The sequence below is a fragment of the Chenopodium album genome, chromosome 1, assembly GCF_948465745.1.
Source record: "Chenopodium album chromosome 1, dcCheAlbu1.1, whole genome shotgun sequence".
In the NCBI taxonomy this organism is placed as follows: Eukaryota; Viridiplantae; Streptophyta; class Magnoliopsida; order Caryophyllales; family Amaranthaceae; genus Chenopodium; species Chenopodium album.
The window spans coordinates 86419738-86443717 of record NC_137834.1 but is presented as its reverse complement, the minus strand read 5'-3'; the positions used below and the strand labels follow the sequence as shown (position 1 = coordinate 86443717).

At 31.4% G+C, this 23980-nt stretch overlaps 4 protein-coding genes across 5 annotated transcripts; 3 read left to right on the top strand and 1 right to left on the bottom strand.

Annotated features, from left to right (window-relative positions):
* The first annotated feature begins 1234 nt into the window (after positions 1–1234).
* Positions 1235–5058, top strand: LOC145624630 (GDSL esterase/lipase EXL3-like). Its single transcript, XM_081677711.1, has 5 exons — positions 1235–1579; positions 2529–2659; positions 3344–3580; positions 4186–4441; positions 4694–5058. The coding sequence occupies exons 1-5, from the start codon at positions 1273–1275 to the stop codon at positions 4885–4887; spliced, it is 1125 nt and encodes a 374-aa protein (XP_081533837.1). The 5' UTR covers positions 1235–1272; the 3' UTR covers positions 4888–5058.
* Positions 5059–13144: 8086 nt separating this feature from the next.
* On the top strand, positions 13145–15667 carry LOC145637973 (GDSL esterase/lipase EXL3-like). The gene is made up of 4 exons (XM_081688963.1): positions 13145–13333; positions 13738–13971; positions 14781–15036; positions 15473–15667. The coding sequence occupies exons 1-4, from the start codon at positions 13145–13147 to the stop codon at positions 15664–15666; spliced, it is 873 nt and encodes a 290-aa protein (XP_081545089.1). The 3' UTR covers position 15667.
* Positions 15668–16850: 1183 nt separating this feature from the next.
* LOC145624624 (GDSL esterase/lipase At3g14820-like) lies at positions 16851–19890 on the top strand. Its single transcript, XM_081677700.1, has 5 exons — positions 16851–17209; positions 18183–18313; positions 18464–18697; positions 19188–19443; positions 19531–19890. Exons 1-5 carry the CDS (start codon positions 16912–16914, stop codon positions 19722–19724), a joined length of 1113 nt encoding a protein of 370 aa, XP_081533826.1. The 5' UTR covers positions 16851–16911; the 3' UTR covers positions 19725–19890.
* A 239-nt stretch (positions 19891–20129) lies between these two features.
* LOC145624614 (F-box protein At4g35930-like) lies at positions 20130–23670 on the bottom strand. 2 transcript variants are annotated; one of them, XM_081677687.1, is made up of 6 exons: positions 23024–23670; positions 22069–22604; positions 20947–21021; positions 20717–20826; positions 20491–20637; positions 20130–20265 (listed from the first exon to the last, which is right to left on the bottom strand). In XM_081677687.1, the coding sequence occupies exons 2-6, from the start codon at positions 22465–22467 to the stop codon at positions 20247–20249; spliced, it is 750 nt and encodes a 249-aa protein (XP_081533813.1). In that variant the 5' UTR covers positions 22468–22604; positions 23024–23670; the 3' UTR covers positions 20130–20246. The 2 variants fall into 2 exon arrangements, with proteins under 2 accessions (XP_081533813.1, XP_081533805.1); XM_081677679.1 differs by having other exon boundaries at positions 20130–20637.
* Positions 23671–23980: the final 310 nt, after the last annotated feature.

The window sequence follows — 23980 nt, the reverse complement described above, 5'->3', positions numbered from 1 at the left end:
ATATATATATATATATATATATATATATTTTTTTTTTTTTAAGTGAAACAAAATCCTTAAAGTTTAAACGAATTATTACATAAACTTTATTCTCGAAGAGTTAATTTCCAAATCTAGCAATTAAGTAATAAAGTTAATAGAAATCTATAGAACTTGATTAGTTGTGATAAGGAAATGTACAAAGATTAGTTACCCAAGTTTTTACCATAATTCTTATGAGTCGTATTAAGTACTAGAAATCGCTTTATAATGGGAAGTAGACAATAACGGCAATAATGTAGTGTAGTAGGCATCAAGGTCCGAATTTGATATTATCCATAGATCTTACTGTCGGAATACATGTAGTAAATTTAAACACACAATTTATCTAAGGGAAATGTAATCTATGACTTGATCATATACTATGTAATAATGGATGGTTTAATTGCTTTCTATACATTGACACTTTAGCACGCCAAATATTTTGCTATATCATTAATTCGTAAGATATTTGCAATTAAATAGTATGAATTTGTCAAATACTTCCTCTGTCTCAAAATTAAATGTGCTCTACGAGTAATTTGATTTAAGTTGGTTTTGATATTTCCTTGCACCGTAGCTTAGTGGTATTCGAAACAGTGAAAATTTTGTCGTACCATATAAAACCAATTTTGCCACTCCAACAACGGTCAATTCAAATTATTGGTTTAGTTGATTTACTAACAAAAAGATACGCACTATAATATTTTAGCTAGAAAAAAAATAACCAATATTCTATTGCTCCGTATTTATCGTTGATAGTAAATACTTGGATTAACCTTATACTCAAACCGTTACAAGGCCAATTCTTGTCTTTGACAAGGATTACAAGTAATTGATAATGATACAATTAATACATTAAACATGCATGTTCATGACATGCTCATAACTCTTGCCGTCTCTCAACGGTTTGTATATAATTATCAATCAATCAATAAACCCATCACCATTAAAGTTTTTTGAACATCAATATTAAAGTTTATTCAATTTATTATTCTTGTATAAATAAATTTAGGGCCCACGAATAATATTTTTTTAAAAAAACCACAATAATCAAAAGAATGCTAGGTTCACACATAAGCAGAATTCATAAGCAATTGACTTTAATTTAATAAACTATTCACGTTTTTCATTTTACACGAAGTATTTTATTTTATTTTATTTTAGAATAAACTCGTCACATATATATAAATACGTGCATGCGTGACATTAGAGGAATACAAACAAAAGGGAGAATCGAGAGAGAAATCAAAGATGAAAAATTTCATGGGAAATGATGAAATATTATTCATCAAATCTTACAAGAAAATCATTAATACAATAGTGATTTATAGTATGATTATTGCAACATTTATGCAAATATATGGACATGCCGTAGAATTTCCAGAAAAAGGAAAAGTGCCAGCATTCATAGTATTTGGGGATTCAATTGTTGATCCAGGAAATAATAATTACATAGCTACTATTGGAAGAGCAGATTTCCCACCTTATGGGAGAGACTTTCCTGGAGGTGTTGCCACTGGAAGATACAGCAATGGCAAAATTCCCTCTGATTTCTTTGGTAAGTTAGCTTCTACTTTGGTCTATGTCGTTTTGAATTTATGCCGATGGTTTTTTTAACGAGTGTCCATGAGACCAGGTTAATCTTTTAAGTTGTTCTTTTAACATGGTACAAGGGTCAACATGAATAAAAAGGTCACATGCTTAAATATCATTCACCCCTCCTTTCAAGTGAAATAATTAGCGTTGAGCTGAGTATGGAAAGACTCATGCTGCATCCACATTCTAAGCCCAATGAGGTTTCATGTGAAGGGATGTGATAGTATAAACATCAATCATAAGGTTCAATTATCAGCTCAACCTTTTGATCTGATTGAGTTAGTCCATTGATCCTCCAACAGTTGCTATGTGATTCCTTGACTTTTAAATGTTTAATTACATAAATATACTTTACTTATTGATCTATTACATTATATTGATCCCTTAGAAGAAGAATATGATCCAGCCTAACCTCATGAGCACTCGTAATCAGAATAAATCGTGATACCATATATCGTACAAAAGTTGCACCTTTATGATATTATTCCATTTTGATTCATATGTAGTAATAATAAGGCGTGTTTTGGTCGTTCGTTCTATACATGGTTTTTACTTCTATATCTTACTTTTTCTTATTGGTTCAAATGGTTTCGATTGCCCATGTTCTTATGTTATGTTGCAAACCTAATTCATTTAGCATTGACTATTATATATATTATATGTCAATAATTCATCAAACCAAATTACCAATTAATCCCATTAATGTTCCTAATTAATAAATTGTGTACGAAACTTGCATTGCCCGATGCCCATCCTACCTTTATAATCCTGATAATTGATAATATATAATAATATGCTTTAACTTTCTTCATTTATTCTGATTGGTTGTCCCTTGATATGTTATCTTATACAAAATGAGTCGTACGCATGTATAATGATTTAACTTAATTATTTGTTTCTTATTTTTATAGCTGAAGAACTTGGAATAAAAGACTTTGTGCCTCCATATTTGGATCCAAAGCTCGATATTAGTGACCTCCTTACTGGTGTTAGCTTTGCATTTGGTGCTGCTGGTTATGATCCCGACTCTGCTAAATTAGCGGTATCTCTATCTCACTCTCTCAAAAACCACTTATCATAGAATTTTTTTATCAGGACTTGCTATTTTATTTTATTTATGATATGATGTGACATAATTTTGTTGATTATAATTGCTAAATTATTTATGAGAGAATAGATTGAATTGTATTGATGATCTTGGCTAATATTTATAGCCTACAAAAGATAACCTACACAATATAAACTCTACCATATAAACTTCCATAAATCTATCTTAGAATATCACTAAGATATATTATTATCCTAAATATAATATCATAAGTTCTATATGAAAAATATATCACAATAATATATTTTTCTATATTCCTAACAATAATCAATACAACATCAGTCTATTCTTTAGCTGATACATTTTTTTTTTTTTTACGATCTTCAAGCTAAGCTAAAGCACGCTTTGAACCATTAATATCTCCAATCATGCATTATAATAACTTAATACGGAGTAAGATTTAGTCAAATTCTATTGATCATATCATGTCCTCTTCCTAACAGTTGTACATTTCAATTTGTCTTGGGGTCGGGGTTGCAATAAGTTTCTCATCTAATACAAATACGAAATACTATGAAATTTATAGTTAGAGAGAAATTACAATCAAAGTTACAAATCTTTATTGATTTTTAAAAGGTATGACTTATTAATTAACATAAATGTGTATGATTATTGCAGAATGTGAGGACATTACAAGATCAATTGAATTTGTTCAGAGGATATATAAAGAAGCTCAAGGATGCAGTAGGAGAAAACACAACATCGACCATCATTTCCAAAAGTGTATACCTAGTTTGTGCAGGAAGCAATGACATTACCAACACGTATTTCTCATTACCATTTGCCAGACTTCATTACAAAAATGTCTCAGCATATACTAGTGCCATGGTCAACTGGGCATCCTCTTTTGTGCAGGTAACTACAAAGGACAAATAATACGATAGCTAAATTTATCGGGCTAATTTAATAATTAAAGTTTTATAACTAGTGCTTATATTAAAAACAAATTAATGTACGCTTTTGTGTAAGATGATGCATGAGTCTCATCTGATAGAGTATAAAATCTATTTGCTAATCGTTATGGACCTCAACCATCACTTAAACTTTTAGTTGAGTTGGTCGGTTGGTCCCTACTCCCTAACACCAACCTGGGTGAGGGATCATATTTGGGGCAATTAAGGCCCCGAAAGTAAGACAAAGCTTCTTTTTTTTTTTTGTTGACGGGAAAGACAAAGCTAAGTAAGGGTCTGTTCACATTTATTGAACTGAGCTGAACTAAACAGAACTAAACTGATTGGAGCTGAACCGAACTGATTGGAGCTGAAACTGAACTAAACTGAACTTAAATGAAATGAAGTAAATGTGAACTGACCCTAATAGGCCACCCCTCTACATCTTGCATTCCCATGCATTGAATTTAGATTGCCCTAATTTAGTGGGAAAATTTTATCTATATAAAACATAAATAATTTTTTGTGTTACTTATACAAAATTATGGTTACACAATTGAAACTTTTCAGGAACTATACGCTTTGGGAGCAAGAAGGGTAGGTGTGATCAGTGCACCGCCATGTGGTTGTCTTCCATCACAAAGAACCTTGCATGGAGGTTTATTTAGATCTTGCGTAAAGGATGAAAACGATGCTTCGATTCTTTTCAACAATAAACTCTTTACCGAGCTAGGTTCTCTCAATCAAAAGCTTGTAGGATCCAGATTCGTGTACCTCGACATCTACAACCCATTGCTCGATCTCATAAACAACCCTTCTCAATCAGGTATTAATTAAAATACTTATTATTTCCGAGAGTTTTCATTGCTACATGTGTCATGCATCACGTGTAATGATATAATATATATACCAAAGATGTATTGACCTAGTGACAAATAATGAAGGTTTGAGTACGATAAATCATAGTTTTGAACCGCCCTTTCCCAATTAATGCCAACATGAATATGATTTGAATACTAACCATCACTTTAATAGTTTAATCACGAATATTAATTCAATATTTTTGTAAATTTTACAGGATTCACAGTTGTAAATAGAGGATGTTGTGGCACCGGAAACTTAGAGGTTTCTTTTCTTTGTACAAGATTGGATCCAGGGACTTGCAAAAATGCCTCAAAATTTATATTCTGGGATAGTTTTCACCCAACTGAGGCTGCTTACAAAGTCATAGTCCATGAGGTCGTCCAAAAAAGCATAGACAATTTCTTTTAGATTTTTATTTCATAAATTAAAAAAAAAAAAAAAAGTGTACAAATTTGATTGGAATTCCTCATACAAAGGTGGGAAAAATATATCTTCTATTCATGATATACAAATTGTATTATTTACTAGGATTCAAATAGAAAATTCAACAAAAAGTTTCTATTATCATTGTATTTAACTTTATTGTTTGCAACAAAATTCTGTCCCATATTTTATGTTCTCTTTAGTGTCACTTGTAATAATTAGAACCTCTCAAATTTTCAATAATATGTTATTTTTAAACTTTCCCAAAAAGTAGCAAGATTTTTAGTTTTAGCTCGAACTAGTACAAAATATTAGACTCCACAAATATGGCACATACAAAATGGGACGAAATTGGTGGACTTGATTGGTTGTGATCTAGACACAAGAGAGTCATGGAGTGTAAAGTTTTTGAACTAATTGAACTACTAATAAATTCATACAAAGTATTCATTAAGATTCAAATAGAAAATTCAACAATTGTTTGTAATGTATTTCACATAAATTATTTGATTTACAGTAATTAATTATTAGCAACAAAATTCTTTGTCCCAATTTTTTCTACTCTTTAATTAATGTCACTTGTTTTGATTGGTACCTTTCATTTTACTTTTAATCTCTCAATAAGTAGTACGGTTTTAATGTAAATTTGTACCCATGTAAAATACTCCACAAAAAAGGTACACAAAATTAGATGAAATTGTTGGAATCAATGTGTTTTGAGCTAGATTGTCATGTATATTAACCCAAAATGTGTATTGTTACTTATTATATTATTTTAAGTACTAGATCTAAGGGTGAATTTACATACTTTTCTTTTCGCGGCTATACATAGATCGAGTTAGCATCAAGGAAATACAAGTTGATATCTCAAAATCAACAAAAATTATATTTGCAGAATAAGGTTGCATGAGATACTATTGTATCTTCAATTGACTTCAATTATTCATAGATTTTAGTGTCATAAATTCATCATTATTGCATAGGGCCAACAAAAGTACAATATGAAATTTCGGTTGAATGACAAATTTTTACAATCTAGCACAAAATGTAAAAAAAATAAAAAATCATCAGCGCCTTTTTGGTGCAGCAGGCCACACCGTGTGGCCTGCTTCCAAGTCAGTAAAATAACGGAGAACGACGCACGTATAACGGGATTAGGAAACAAGCGCTGAACAAAATGGCTCTACAAAACACGCACAAATTTCTAAACCTTAAAACCCATAATAACTCATTTACGAGGAACGAATGCGAAAATTGAGCGAAACCTCACACAATTTTTCTTCCAGAAATTAAAGAATAACAATGGCAGAAGAATTCGAAAAATTACCTGATTCACAAGAATCATTAGAGATCGAAAAATTGAAGATTCTTTGATGAATCTTGAAATCCAAACCAATAATCAGGTATTGGATCTGGAAGATGAAAACAGATATAATGAAATTGAAGAAATTAACAAGTAACCCCTGTAAAATTAATATGTAATCCCTGTAAAACTAATAACTAACCCTTGTAAAATTAACAAGTAACCCCTGTTAAACTAACAAGTAACTCCTAAAATAAACAAGTAACCCTAACAAAAATTAACAAGTAACCGATGTTAAACTAAAAAGTAACCCCTAACAAGTAACCCCTAAAATAAACAAGTAACCCTAACAAAAATTAACAAGTAACCGCTGTTAAACTAACAAGTAACCCCTAAAGTAAACAAGTAACCATAACAAAAATTAACAAGTAACCCCTAAAATAAACAAGTAACCCCTATAAAATTAACAAGTAACCCCTGTTAAACTAACAAGTAACCCCTAAAATAAATAAGTAATCCTAACAAAAATTAACAAGTAACCCCTAAAATATACAAGTGACCATAACAAAAATTAACAAGTAACCCCTATAAAATTAACAAGTAACCCCTGTTAAACTAACAAGTAACCCCTAAAATAAACAAGTAACCCTAACAAAAATTAACAAGTAACCCCTAAAATAAACAAGTAACCCTAACAAAAATTAACAAGTAACCCCTATAAAATTAACAAGTAACCCCTAAAATAAACAAGTAACCCTAACAAAAATTAACTAGTAACCCCTAAAATAAACAAGTAACCCTAACAAAAATTAATAAGTAACCCTTATAAAATTAATAAGTAAACCCTGTTAAACTAACAAGTAACCCCTAAAATAAACAAATAACCCTAACAATAATTAACAAGTAACCCTAACAAAAATTAACAAGTAACCCCTATAAAATTAACAAGTAACCTCTAAAATAAACAAGTAACCCTAACAAAAATTAACAAGTAATCCCTGTATAATTAACAAGTAACCCCTCCTAACAAAAATTAACAAGTAACCCTAACAAAAATTAACAAGTAACCCCTAAAATAAACAAGTAACCCCGAAAATAAACAAGTAACCCTAACAAAAATTAACAAGTAACCCCTGTTAAACTAACAAGTAACCACTAAAATAAACAAGTAAGTCTAACAAAAATTAACAAGTAACTCTTAAAAATAACAAGTAACCCCTATAAAACTAACAAGTAACACCTGAAACTTAACAAAAATTAAAAAGTAACCCCTCTAACTTAACAACAGATTCTGTAAAACAAACAAGTAACTCCTAATAAACTACGAGTAACAAGTAATAACCCCCTAAAACTTTACAAATAACCCTTGTAAAATCAACAAGTAACCCCTCCCTATAAAACCAACGAGTAACCCCTAAAAACAAGTACACTGTAATTTTTAAAAGTAATCCCTACATAATGAAAAAAGTAACTATTGTTGTATCTTCTACATTAGCAAGCTCCTCCAGCATCTTTTTAGCAGCCTCCATTTCATCTGCCTTTTTTTTTTTTTTTTTTTTTTTTCTTTTCATTCTCTAGAAATTCTTCATAAATTGCTTGATTTCTACTCACGAATTCTTTCACACCACCAAAAACAATCTCACGATACTTGTTCAAATTGCAGAGCATAGATGACAGGAAAATCGAAAAATTACTAAAATTAGGGTTTGATTTATATCATAAGTAGGAGAGTTCAGCGTATATGTCAATCCTTTCTTTCCCTTGGGGAAGATTATCTTGATTTTAGTTATTATCAACGAAAAGAACAATTTAGAGGAGAGAGAATTTGAGGAGAAGAATTTGAGAAGAGAGAAAATGGAAGAAGAATAGTTTGAGGAGAGAGAAAATAGAAACAGAGAAAATGAGAAAACTTTGGGAAAGAAGAACCTTTTGATGTAATAAAATGAAAAAAAAAAAAAAAAAAAAAAAGACACCTTTTATTTTATTTTTTTAAATTTAAAATAACGGACCCGTTTAATATAACGGAGTCCGTTATATGAAACGGACTGGGCCACATATAAAAATTTGCCTATATCATTCAAGCCCAAAAGGTTAGCATTAAACTATGTAGTATACTTTCGTTCGTTTTTATTTAGTTGACACATTGCTTTTATCACACATGTTAATGCACTATTTTAACAATTAATGTCTCTAGTGCTGGAAAATTATAAAAAGTAAATATTGATAAAATATACATTGAGATGATTTAAACAAGATCTAACTTGACTATGTTTTAAATTATCTTAGCTATTGATCGCAAAAGCTAGTCGAATTTGTAATTTGTAAATAGGGTAAACAAAACGGTGTCAACTAAATAAAAACTGAGGAAATATTTTTATTGTGGTCAAAGAAGATGTGGAGAGGATCTGGGACGCTTGATGAAGTACTCTTCCCATTTTCAATGGATTATATTAACTAATAATAAGTTTTTTTTTATAATTCAAAAACTTTAATTAAGGGTCTGTTCTCTTACGTTGAAATTCAGTTCAGTTCTGTTCAACGCAGTTCAGTTCAGTTCAGTTCAATTCAGTTCAGTTTAGTTCAGCTCAGTTCAATTCAGTTCAGTTTAGCTCCTAATTTCCTTCTTTTATAAAATATTCATTTCAGTTCAGTTCAACTCAATTTAGTTCAGTTCAGTTCAGCTGAGTTCAGTTAATGAGAACAGGACCTAAGACTAAACCTCACTTTCAATTATAGCTTTCATACTTCATGATCCAATTAAGGACAATTATAGATCAGTTGAGTAATTTTATTAACGTACGTACAGAGCAATAAATGATACATACGTATAGGTTGAATCAACTATACATGTGTGTCTTCTACCCAAAAAAAAAAAAACTAAACTAGTATGTCTTTAAACTAATTGATGAGTCAAGCTGGACTGTACTAATTAACAATTAACCGAAAATTATTGATATTATTTCATGAAATAGTACAAGCTTATTAAAGGCATTTGAAAACTTTAATAAGTCAAATAATTTCCATACATGAAAGTCAAAGCTACAACTAGCAGAATCAGCTAAGCACCAGTAATAAATGCATGAAAAGCCAAATCATTCACAATATTATGTAGATGTAACTCAAGTAGTGCCAAGTCATTGCAAACTTAAATAATGTGAAAAGGATATTTAACTTCTAAAAATTTCGTCATTTTCCAGCCATGCATTAATTTAATGAAATCCAACCCAAAATCATTATCATCACAGATAAAGTGTTGCAATTACGAAAATGAACCCTAGCTAAAATGCTCATTATCATGACAGATAAAGTGTTGCAATTACGAAAATGAATCCTAGCTAAAATGCATTATATTCATCTAATGTAATATATTTACCCATGATTTTCTTCTCAAAGTAATAGAGAGATCTTATGGAAGTAAAATCTAAAATGCATTATAATTTTTCTCAACATGGCCGACTGGCCTTTTATATAAAACAAAACCTATCATTAATGGAATACATACTTGCACTCCTTTCTCGGACAGTTAATTTCGAAATCTATCATTCTTGGATGAAATAAGAAAAACTACACCATATAAAGCTTGATTAAATTAGTTGTGATAAGAAAACCTACGAAGTATAGTTTCCCAACTTTTTACCATAATTCTTGCTTATGAATTGTATAAAAGTACTAGAAAGACATTAATAATGGGAAGTAGACAATAAAGCCATAAAGTCAATAACGTAGTATAGTAGGCATCAAGGCCCGATGAAGTTTACATTCTTCATTCTATTATTCATTAGTATGAATAATATTAGGGTCCACCACTATTAATAAATCAAAATAATTACATAAATGTTGGGCACAAGAGCAGAATTCCTAATTAAGTACTTGTTGAATTCAATTTAATAGCCACTTCACGTTTTTTGAATGGAAATCTAATATATATATACGATCTTGCTAACGAGCGTCCCGGGGCGTTAGTTAAGTATAAATTATATTGGTTGAAATGGTATTAAGTTAGGAATTCATGACAAAATCACGTGTCGTTCGGTGTAATTAATGTTAATTTTATTCTAATATTTGCATTTTAATTCTCTTATCTAACGCCCCGCGGGCGCTCATTAGCTTTTGCCATATATATATAAAGGGGAGTACGTTTTTCCCCGAGTTTTTAGGGAGTCACGTAGGATTTAACTTTCTTAGCGCGCCATGTAGGATTATAAATTTAAGTAGTAGCCAATTAAAAAAGAGATTATTAATTTCTTTTACAATTAAATAATTCAAATGCCATGTAAGAAAAATTAGCGAATGAGATTTTAAAGTTTAAATTAATTAAAACACCAAAAAAAAAGTTTAAATTAATTAAATACAAAATATTATCTTTTAATATTAGGAATTTTATCTAATATTCTAAAACTAATATAATAACAATTTTAATCACATAAATATGAAAATATTTTTTTAAAAAAAATACTAACAAACCGTGCATCGCACGGGGTTCATCTAGTTTGCTTTAATTTGGTACTTGGTAATACTTAGCCTTTACTTTTTCTCTTTGTTAAATGAAAGAAAAAAAAGTAATTAGTATCTTTGGTAAAAGAAACAAAATGTTATCTTTTGTTTTATTTATATATTTTAATTTTTTACTACCTCAACTACATATTATTGCAGCAAATGAGTTTGAATGGACTCTTAGGCAAAATTTATCTAGTATATATTAAATGGAGATTAAAAAAAAAAAGAAAGAAAAAAGAAGCTAAAATTGCATATGATAATGAGAGAGATTACGAGAAGTAACAACTTAGGGCCAAATTTTGAACTAAACTGAATTGAATAGAGCTCAAATGAATTGTTGATGAGAAGGAAATTAAGAGTGAACTGAATTGAAATTAAGATAAAGAGAATAGACCCTAAGTTAGAATGGATAAACATCCATTTTTGACAAATGTTTCAAATTGAATAAAATGAAATAGAAGTAGTATTTATTTTGTATCCTCCATCACATAATATAGTATATATTTAATTAATTATGCATTTTATACGGTGTCAAGATACATTTTGACCATTAATATCTTTAATTTCATATAGAGAAAAATTATAAAAAGTTGATATTATAAAACTATGTGTAGCTACTGGAAGATTCAGTAATGGCAAAGTTCCTTCTGATTTCATTGGTAAGTTGAATTGATCAGCTTTTACTTTGATCTTCTCCTCCTTGTTTTTCTCTTCTTGCCGGGTTTGTATTTGTACTGAATGTTCTTTCTAACGCGCGTCCATGGATAGTTATTTGAGAGCAAATACAAGCTTATCAACAAAATAAACGTTAATCTAGCTAGTGGCATTGTTGTAAATAAATCAACAAATTTTTATTGTGGGTCCACTGATACTGATTTTGCATGTCACGGAGATTTTATGTTGATTTATTTACAAAAGTGTTACTAGATAAACGTTTCTGTTTATCACAAATATAAATTAGAGCTTCCTTGTTTTTGATTTCCTAATTGACTTGACTTATTCATAACATGCATATCACCCAGTGGCGGATCTAGCGGGGGTTCAAGGGGTTCAACTGAACCCCGTTAGATCCGGGGAAAAAATGAAAATATTATTCCTTGAAAAAAAAAATCCGAAAAACTATATAAGTATCATTCAGAACAAAAATATTAGATGAGATGAGGCGCAGCTCAGTTGGAAAGGGTATTAATTTTCGGACAGAAGGTCCCAGGTTCGAGGGTCATCAAGTGCATATTTAGAGTTTTTTTTTTCTTTTTAATCTTCTCCTTTTCCCTACTCATCAGTTAATCAGTTTCTCTACTGGCTGCGTCGGCAAGATAGCTTCTCTTCTCTTTTTTTTTTCTTCAATTTCTTTAATGTTTTATACTTGTTTAAATTGTAGATTACTAGATTGTTAATCTTTTTTTCATTTAAGTGTTAATTTGTTAATTGTTGTACTGTCATATGTTTAACTTTGTTTTAAAAATTTTAAAACTCTTTTTTTTTTTTTTTTTTTTTTTTGGTGTTTAGAGAGCCACAAGGACGGGTGATGAGAATCAATCCCAAAATCTCTTGTAAAAAATAAAAATAAAATTTTACTGGCTCCGATAACATGTCAGGAATTGAATTTCCTTAGTTTGTATTACTGTAGAGAAGCGTATATATACAAGTAAATCGGGCTTATAAACACATATGGCCCACAAAGCTAACTATACAATATACTACTAAAATACACGGCATAACATCTTGGAACTGAGAGGGGAGCTCTAACCACTTGAGCTATCCCTCACTCTCTCTAAATCTATTTATTAATTGTTACTTGTTTAAATTGTTAATTTTGTTACTTGTTTAGTTGATTGATTAATAAACTGAATTATTGTCAATTGTATATTGTTAATCTAATAATGAATAATCTATTTTGAGTTTTTCAATTTCTTAATTGTTAATAGGTTGATTGTTTAGTTGTATTTTTAACTATTAAATGGGCAGTAGAGTATTGTGAGTCATTTTTATTTTGCATTTTATTGGAATTTAGACTTATTTTGTTGTGTACTTGTGTATTGTTATTCATTTGAACACTCTATTTTATACTTGAATTTCCGATTTATATCCGTGCATTCGGACATCAGGTTTTTAATGAAGTTCGAACCCCCTGTGTGTAATTCCTGGATCTGCCACTGATATCACCTTAAAATCGAATATTTACCTTATTATTCTTTGTTCCATTGGGTGTGTTCTTTCATTTATCTGAACTTATCAAAACTTATTTTAGTTGCAATTTGCACTTGAGTAACCCTTAGTAGAACTTATTTTTTCTAAAATGAACTTAACTGAACTTTATTAGCTAGATCAGAAATAAGTGAAAATAAGGTAAACAGAACCGACCTAATTGATAATCCCTTAACTTGTGGTTTAGAAAAAAAAATTTGATAATACCTTGTTCTATTTGTTTTCTAGTACAAAATGAGTAGTATATATGTATACTTGTACATAGCAATTAAACTCAATTTGTTTCTTGTAGCTGAAGAGCTTGGAATAAAAGAGTTTGTGCCTCCGTATTTGGATCCAAAGCTCAATATCAGTGACCTCCTTACTGGTGTCAGCTTCGCCTTTGGTGCTGCTGGTTACGATCCTACATCTGCAAAATTAGCGGTCTCTATTCACCTCCTCGCCCTCTTAAGAATTCACTTATCATAGAAACATAACTTTCTTAGCTTTGTGTGACTTGATTTTTTGTTTATTATGACTCCATTGTCCATTTGTCTTTTTTATGTTTTACAAAACACATACATCGAGCTTTACCAATTGGATGTTGGCCTAGTGGGGATTGGGACTATACTTGGTAGGGAGAACCTGTATTCGATCCCCCGCAACAATAATTGGGAGGAGATTAATTGGAACCTAACCACCCATATATAACTGATCCCCAAATCCGGATTAGCCCAAAGGGTGAACCTCAAAAAAAAAAAAAATACAGCTTTGGATTTCAATTTTTAGTGGTTAGTTGTTAAGTGTTATCACATGTATACTAATATGATTGTTTTGATCGAGTGCAGAACGTATTGACATTAGAAGATCAGTTGAACTTGTTTAAAGGGTATATAAAGAAGCTCAAGGATGCAGTTGGAGAAAACACAACATCGACTATCATATCCGAAAGTGTATACCTAGTTTGTGCAGGAAGCAATGACATTACCAACACTTATTTCTCTTTACCATTTGAAAGACTTCATTACGATATCTCAACATATACTAGTATGATGCTCAAATGGGCATCCTCTTTTGTACAGGTAACTACACTGTATTATAGTCTAAATATCCCAACTCTAGCTTATAAAAAAAACGAAGGAAGTACTTAATTTATTTACATTTTTGTCATTTGATTAATATATTTTAATTTGTTTATCAAAGAGATAAACTTTTATTTTCTCTTTTTTTATTATTATTTTATTTTTTTTCTGTGAACTTAATAGACAAAAGTATAGTATTACAGTACAAACAATGAAATAAGTTCACTAAAAACTACTCAGAGGAAATAGACTCCATACTAAACCATTAAATTTATTTATGCATAAGATGTGGGTCACATTGGTACCTTAGCTTGAGGCAAGGTACGGTCCTTCAAGCCAGAGTCATAGGCCACTCCTCTTCGAGCTCTTATTCCATAGAATTAATTAGATTGACCCTATTTTTAGTGGCAAAATTTTTGTACACGTAACTTATTACATAAATGCACTCGTATACTTTGGGCCTATTCTGATTTACTGAATTGAAGTGAACTGAACTGATTGGAGCGGAATAGAACTAAACTAAATTGTTTATGAGAGATGAAAATTAGAAACTAAAGTGAACTGAATTGAAATTAAGCGGAACAGACCCTTTATTTGTTTTTCACTATAGGCAACAAGTTGATTTTTAAGAAGTGTATAATAAAGTTAACATGTTGCATATATTTAGAATCGAAGCCTTGAAGGTATAGCATGTTTGTGTGAAGTGTTATTCAATCACACCTTATTAAACATATAATAAGAATATAATTCCAAAAGCTTGAGATTGTGTTAATTTAATAACATAGATAATAAATGTTTGAAACTTCCAGCAACTATACGATTTGGGGGCAAAGAGGATAGGTGTGATCAGTGCACCACCATGTGGTTGTCTTCCATCACAAAGAACCTTGAATGGCGGTCTATTAAGATCTTGCTTTGAAGATGAAAACGAAGCTTCAATTCTATTCAACAACAAGCTCTTTTCCGAGCTAAATTATCTCAATCAAAAGCTAACGGGATCCAGATTTGTGTACCTGGACATCTACAACCCATTACTCAATCTCATAAACAACCCTTCTCAATCAGGTATATATAAAGCTATTGCTTAGAGTTTTTCTATATCATATTATATGCTAAAAATGAACATATTCATAAAATAAAATATTGACCTAGCTAATAATGACAAATACTAAAGGCCTGTGTATAATATGTCATGGATTTGAATCAGCCTCTCGTTGTATGCATTTGTAATTCGTACACTGAAAAACTCTAATCAGTAACCACTTGAGCTATCCCTCACTCACGAACTAATATGAAATTAACATGACCTAATCTATTTAATGCACATGTAATGTATAGTTAAATATTAAAAATTTCGACATAATACTAAATGCATGTCATACATCATGTTTAATTAATGTTAATAAGGGCAATAGGATATGATCATATGAATCTGATTTGACTGCTAACCAAACTTAGCTTTATACAAAAAGTTTAATATAATAAAAAATTATTTTTACAGGGTTTGAAGTTGCAAATAGAGGATGTTGTGGCACTGGAAATATAGAGGTGACTTTACTATGTACAAAGTTTGCTGTTGGTACTTGTAAAGATGCCTCAAAATATATATTTTGGGATAGTTTTCATCCAACGGAGACAGCTTACAAAATCATTGTCCATGATCTCCTCCAAAAAAGCATAGGCGATTTCTTCTAAATGATTATTTCATATACTACCTCCGGATCATATTATATACAACTTTGAAATTTTTTATATCTCACAAATAATACCCCAAAGTTACATATAATACGATCCAGGATTAGTATGTACATGTATGCAAAATTGGAATTACTCGTACAATGGTGGGAAAAAAAAATTGTTTTATTCATGTTACTAAATTCATATTTTTTTATGAAGTAAAATTCAAATAAAAAATTCAACAAATATTTGTAGTGTGCTTTTGCATAGTATATTTGACTTTATTGTTTACAATAAATATATTGGTCCCAATATTTATGAACTCTTTCTTCTCACTTGTTTCAATTTATTACGAGTACCTTTCGACATGTTATAATACTTCTAAAATATGTGGTAGGATCTGGTTTAATTTTAGTAAATTTTCCAATAATAAAGACTCCACAAGTCTGGCACATACAAACTTGGATGAGGAAATTGTTGAGAATCGGTATATTTTGAGCTAGATTGTCATTTATTGAATGGTTGAACCCAAAATGTGTAATGCTATTCTATCAAAAGGTAAGTTTATATATATAGAATCAGAGTGGGTGTAAAACTATATTAGGGTAAAAATAAAAGTAACGTTTAGTGGGTTCAAAGTCTGTTACTGAAATAAAATAGAGACAAACATAAAAGAAAATGTGATGAATTAATAAAAGTGTCTTCTATTTACCTAAATGTTATCTAAATGAATTTATTTGAAATTAATTAAACTTATTAGAACGGTACTTTTCTAAATTTAAAATTAATTTTAGATGCATATTCAACTTTTGTAACCCTTATTAACCTTTATCCGGATTTTTCAAAACTAATATATAGTCTATTACTCCACTCTATATCGATCTACTTTATCTGAACTTATTTTTCAAATACTCCATAGTGTTAAAGCAACTAGGCAAACAGGATACAACGACCTTACTGCTTCCACTCAGTGTCTTAGCTTAGTGTTATGCAGTGCATTTACTACATACACATTAAATTTCACATAAATCTCAATCATATTACTTTACACCTAACTAAGAAGGTTCGTACATGTAGTCGACTACATAATACACAAGTTAAATTGAGTTAAAAATCAAAATTGAAATGACACACCCTTTATTATGTATATATATACAAATATACAATATACAAATATACAATATGCCTATATAATGTACACTCTTAGCTTAAAATTGGAAACATTGATTACAAACAGAGAACGAGAGAAAACAGAAAATAGAAATGAATAATATATTGGGATATAATGAAATTATATCTTATTCAAAACTCAATAATATTATGGTTTTTAGTATAGTCATGGTCTCATATTTACACATTTATGTACATGCTATAAGGTTGGGAGGAAAAGAATATAAAGTACCAGCCCTTTTAGTTTTTGGAGATTCAATAGTAGATCCAGGAAACAACAACTACCTTCCTACTATTGCTAAAGCTAATTTCCCACCTTATGGGAGGGATTTTCCTGGAGGTGTACCTACCGGAAGATATAGCAATGGCAAAGTCCCCTCCGATTTCATTGGTAATTTTACTTCTAGTACGCGTATGTTTTTATTTTAGATATTGATCTTGTTTGATAAATAGCTTTTGGCTTTTTATTGGTAAATAGCTTCTTAGCTGGTTAAAAAGTTGGTTAACAATTCAAAGTAGGGTTTTTTTTTTTTTTGTTTTTTGACTTGTTTAATTTGTCCTAATAGAAAGTTAGTTGTTTGTATAGGCATGTTAACTAATGGATTAACTTATTGTATGAGTTGGTTTGGCTAGGTGATTGTAAGTCTTTGTCAAAAAAAATAAAATAAAATGGTGATTGTAAGTCTAGCTGCTTGAATACTACGTATTTGTTTGTGTAAAAGTCTTCTCTAATGTGTAAAATAACCAATAAGAATATATGCATAACACATTAACTTATTTTTAGTTTGAGAATTCTTAGTATAAGTAGTTATTTTACTTCATTCCCTTCATATATTACATCAAACCTCTCTCACTAAAAAGCTCATATTACTAGCTTTTTCAAAATTAACCTTTTCAAAATAGCTTTTTTAACTCAAAAAAAATTCGTTCTAAATTTTCTCAACCAAACATTATACTCTCTTTTGCCTCAAACATGTTATAGTCTTGCTTTCAAAAAAAACATGTTATAGTCTCCACTAAATCAACGTTTTCAAGTTCTTAAAATCTTATAAGAGATACTTCGTAAGTTCGTATACATTATCAAAGGGGATTTGAGAAAGCTGAAATTATAACATGCTAAAATTTGAATAACTTTTGTATCCGGTGTATAGTAATTTACTGTACATCGTGTTACTTTTATCAAATTTAGGGTCACTTTTACAATTTTTCGAATAACTTTTATCAATAAGGCATAAGTGTAACTTTTTTCAAGGTAATTTTTATTCATATTATGATAATTTATAACGGATTTACAATATTTTATTGTAAATCCGATTTATTTAAATTTACCCCTAAAATTTTTACTTCGATTGTGTTTATTATAGCTGAAGAGCTCGGGATAAAAGAGCTAGTGCCTCCATATCTGGATCCAAACCTCCAAATTAGTGACCTACTTACTGGTGTTAGTTTTGCGTGTGGTCTTGCTGGTTATGATCCGTCATCAGCTGAATTCGCGGTTTCTTTCTCTCTTTCAAGCATTCTTTTAATTATTTTAAGACAGAGAGAGTCATTAACGTTTTGATACAAATAATTAAAAGAACATGTGAAATTTCAAGTTAAGCTAAATGGCACGACTAACATGAATGTATGTTTTGATCAAGTGCAGAATGTTATGACATTACAAGACCAATTGAATTTATTTAAAGGGTATATAAGCAAGCTCAAGGATGCTGTAGGAGAAAACGCGACATCATCCATCATTTCCCAAAGTGTGTACCTAGTTAGTGCTGGAAGCAATGATATCACTACCACTTACTTCTTATTACCATTCACAAGATTTAAGTACGATATCTCCACATATACTGATTTACTAGTTAATTGGGCATCCTCTTTCGTGCAGGTAATTTCGAGGCACAGTCATTATTTTAGACAACTTATACTCGCGACTTTCTCTACACCAAAATCTAATGCTACTTTTTAATAAATCCTAAGATACATGATATTAGGGTCTGTTCTCATACGTTTATTTTCAGTTCAGTTCACCTAAGAACAGGCCCTTATTAGGACTTAGGTGTGTTGGAGAATTGTGACAATAACTTAGGAGTGAATATTACGAGTATAGAAATAAAAATAACACCTACATAGATACGGACTGTAGAGCAGTTAGGCTATTGTCATAGGAATTGAAAACCTGTATACAACGGTTGCGTCACGTGACTATACAACTCTCTCATAACCCTCAAAAAAAGTTAATACAGAATTAAATTACAATAAATAAATACCAACATGTTTTTTGACTAGTGTACTATGTTATCATCTCTTAATTATAGAACAGGCTTTGATTACATTAATTTTGTTGCCAATAGTAATTGTACAATTGAAACTTATAGGAACTATATGGTCTAGGAGCAAGAAGAATAGGTTTGCTGAGTGCACCACCTTGTGGTTGTCTTCCATCACAAAGAATATTTCATGGCGGTCTCTTAAGATCATGCGCTGAAGAAGAAAATGAAGCTTCCAGTATTTTCAACAACAAGCTATCTTCGGAGCTAAGTTCTCTGAACCAAAAGCTTGAGGATTCTAGAATCGTGTACCTCGACATCTACAACCCATTTCTCAATCTCATAAACAATCCTTCTCAATCAGGTAACCAACATTTTCCATTAAAAGAAGAGAACGCACTTAGATTTCCTTACTACATAACGCGTACTGTGTTTCTTCATTTTTTGCTAGGTTTCGAAGTTGTAGACAAAGGATGTTGCGGAACTGGGAACCTAGAGGCGTCTGTACTTTGTGCAAAGCCGGATCCCCTGTCCTGCGAAGATGCCTCGAAATATTTATTTTGGGATAGTTTTCACCCAACAGAGACAGCTTACAGACTCATTGTCCATGAGCTCATTCAAACCAGCGCAAATAAATTCGTTTAGAAAGCAAATAGAGATAATGAACTACATGTACTTGGCATCATCTGCAGGAAGTTAGAAACCAAGCTCGAAGAAACTCTCCTGTTTATACATAAATTCATCTTATGACTTTGTTTTACTCGTATGCAGTATAAAATTTGTCCATTAGATCCTCTAGTAATACATTATTCATGACTTGTCACGATGTAAGAATATCGTGTTCATATAAACAGATCTTTAATTTTGTGAGTGATGGGTCATTAACTGCTTTAAGACACATTAGGTTCAAAAAACTGTATACAGAATTGAAGAACAGAATAGAGACAGCATTATACAGATGAAGGTTTTATAGCCATTTTCAAGAAAACAAGGGATTTTTCTTCGACTATATATAGATATACTATATAGCTTAATATATACAGGCAGCCATTCCGAAACACGTTATTTTCTCTATAATAAACATGACCTCAACCCAACCCAACAAAAAAACAAGGTCACTGAAAGCCCTAGTATACGCCTCTCACACTACAAAACTGCATGCTCCTCCTACTTCACCTGAGATAACCTAATAGCAAGCAAACAAAGAAAGACTCTTAACAGAATACACAAGGACAACAAACCCTAAGGAATCAAAGACAGACTATACACAAGCGAGCATGAGCTTAAAAGCAGCATCGTTATAACAGATCAACGAAGCTTGTTCTGAGCCACAGCTTGACATAGTTCATCTTCATAGAAAAGTACTCGATTTTTGCAGAGGGGTTTTGACAGAACAGATGGGACCATGCACCTTGAAGGGAGTGACGCTTCTTGAAACAAAGCAGCAGCAGCCTGCCTCATCTCTGTATACTTTAACCGAGAAGGTGGCCGAGGGCCATGTCTTGGCGCTTTTGGGGTATGTGGGCTTGCCAATCGTAAACCCCTGCCTTCTCCCTTGCTGCAATTACATCCAATTTTAAGGATTTTTCCGTATATTATTTACAATTGGGAAAAATAAACAATTTCAGCATACAAACCTGAAGAACGGCCAGTGTTCTGTTGCAAGTGGAGTCATTGTACTTAACATTTCCTGGCGAGATCGATCAGGAGTAGTATAATTAAAGTGAAACTGTCGAGCAAGAGTGACCTGCCACATAATATCCACAAAAATATTACGATAAAATTTTCTTTTGATAAACAAAAGAGGGAGATAAAAGAAAGGGCGAAGGGCTTGAATAAGCAGAAAGCAAGGAATACAGGAACTTACAGCCATTCTGATTCGTTGGGAAACATGAAATACTGCTTTTAGCTGATCATGGTGCAAGTGACAAAGGACTTTAACCTAAGAAGATTCATCAGACATAACTTAGGCAAAACTGGTACCACAGATTATACAAAAACAGAACAGATAACCGTCAAGAGCAAACTGAAATTTTAAATTAGAGATAACACATCAGGAGCATATACAGTAATAACTGAAGCTTCCAATTAACACATAACCATCACGAGTGTAGTTACTAAGTCCCTCTTATATCATAAAACTGGCAAGTGGCAACTGCAACTCTTATACAAAGTACGAAGTATAAAACATCTTGGTTCATTCTTTTTCACAAGATACATCACTTTCACAACCCCTCCATGTTTTCTTAAATTACAGAATAAATACAGAATCACAATATACAGCAAAATATAACCTGACTCCTTGCTGTCTTGCCATCTCCTAGCCAGAGAAAACCTTAAGTTAAAACCATGATGACACTACAGAACTTTTTCTAATTAAATGTATTAAGATCGGTTGTCTCCAACTGACCCTAGACTGTTTACCACTTCATAGTGAAAAGAGCAAATCAAAAATCCATTTTGGTTACTGAACAAATATTTTGGCAGCCTTAAAAGATGAAGAGATTTTTATAACGATTTGTGTGCGTCAATAAGCTATTGGCCCCAAGGTATTGAAAAAAAAAAAATCAAATAACCATTAGGTGTTGGATACACGATATTTTAGATTGTATTTACAGCAAATGACACTCAAACAGACTCAGAACTCCCTCAGCAAGTATTCACTTTACAGAATATTCGACATCATTAGAGTTCATATATTATAGCTCTCTAGTCTTAAAAGAATGGAATGAGGAGTGAAACTAAGAAACATAAACGATGACTGAATAGAGTTCTTTAGCAAAAGGTACTTTTTCAACAAAATACTGTCATTTCAATCAACATATAAGCAATCAGGACTTTCAAGTTCAATACTTTGAATAACACAGTAAACTCCACCCAAAGAATGATGAATAATGTCACTTTACCAAACGACATAATCAATGCAAAAAAGTCAAGTCATCACATACAAAATAATGGTAGAAATAAAAATCACAGGAAAGTAATATACCAATAAATCCATAGGAAGAGACTCGAGCCGGGACTCAGAATCAGAGTCTTCAAACCGAGGAGTCTGCGGAGTCTTAAGAAGACTATTCTGTCTCACTAAATCAAAAGGTGACACCGCAGTAGGAAACCCGAATCTTTCAGGTGACATCAAGGGAGTCTCATGAATAGGAACAGGCCTTTGTGCAATCACCGATTCATTATCATTATTATCAACCTTTTTGGAATCTGATAATGCAATCCTTTTCTTCCCTAAATCGGTGCAAGACTTTGTAGACGACGCTTTGCTGTACCGGAGCTGAGCAAGCGCCCCTGGTCTCAAATACTTATTGTTCGAATTCCTGGGTCGTCTTCTCTGTTTCGGGGTTTTCGATTCCTTCTCTTTAGGAGATACTTTCCCCATTATCAACCTTAATTTCACCTCTTCTATTCAAATGAATCAAATGATCCCTTTTCCATAAACCACTTACCCAATGAATTGCTTTTCCCCAATTATAAATATAAATAGATAGATAAATAAACCAATCAATCTCCTTCACCCTGAAACAAGCAATTAATACCCAGAAAAAGGTGAGTCAAACTTCAACCTTCAAAAAAGTAGTAGGAAATGAAGCAGAATAACAAGAAATGATAAATTTCAGGAAAACCCACAAAAACCCTAAATCATAAAAACCAATTAAATTCCCCCCAAAATCAACCAAAATCCCTCAATTTTTTTCCCCCATTTCATGAATTTACCAACAGGTGAAAAACAACCAAAAGGAAGCTAATTTATCACACCCACAAAAAAATCCAAACAAACCCAGAAAACCCCACCAAAAAAAAATGGCAAAAATCAACAGCAAAAACACTGGAAAAACGAAATGATATGCAATTAATCCAAACCCCAATTAAAACAAACCAACCCAGAAAAATTCATCGAAATAATACTCCGTCGTAAAAAAGCAGAAACCACAAACCTTGAGGAGAGAGAAAGGGGGGAACTGACGAAAGCGCCGTTGAGGAGAGAGAGAGAAAGAAAGGGGGGGAAATTAGGGTTTTGTTTTGGGGGTTGGTTTTGAATTTGTTGTGAATGCCCGCCAATTTGTTATATATCCAAAACAATTTCCAAAGTTTGGATTTTTATTTAGTTTTCATTTTTAATTTTGATTTAAATTTATTGTTGCAAAAATAAGAGGAGCAGAGAATCTAGGTGGAAGTACACGTGGCAAGATGGGATTGGGAGGTAGCAGTTGTGGGCCGTAGAGTGGGGGAGTTGAGAATCCTATGTTCATTATATGACTGGGCCAGGCCCTACGCCGTTGATTTCGCTTTTTTGTTGTCATTAGGAGTTATTCTTTTTTTGTCTTTAATTATTAATTACACTAATTATTTTTTTATTAATTAATTAGTTTTGGCTTAATTGTTACTCCGTATCAATCAACAAAAAGGTGCTTAGAAGAATGGGGTATTCTTCTTCAACAAATAAAAAAAAGGAATGGGGTATTCTTTCATTAAAAATAGAAAGAATGGGGTGTTTTGTGGGATCAATTTTTATGTATAAAGTGAGGTTTTGGGAGGGAATTTTTTTTGTAATTGCATGGATTGTTTTTTCTTTATAGATGACTGGTTGACACTAGATAGATGAGGGGAAAATCCGCATTAGTGGAGTAGTTTATAGATTTTTTTAAAAACAAAAAATCTATATTTTGTTAGCCAAAATGCCAAATTATTCATCTTACTTACTACGTATTTTGTTGAACAGTGGATTGAAATAGTTTGTAACCTACTAACCTAGCCATGTACAATTGTATCATTTGTATGAATAATATTTACAAGTTGATTAACAACATAATAATGGATATCAATGTGTCAGAATGTGAGTTACATACATGAGTGACATGACTATAAGGATCTGTTCACTTCAGCTTAATTTC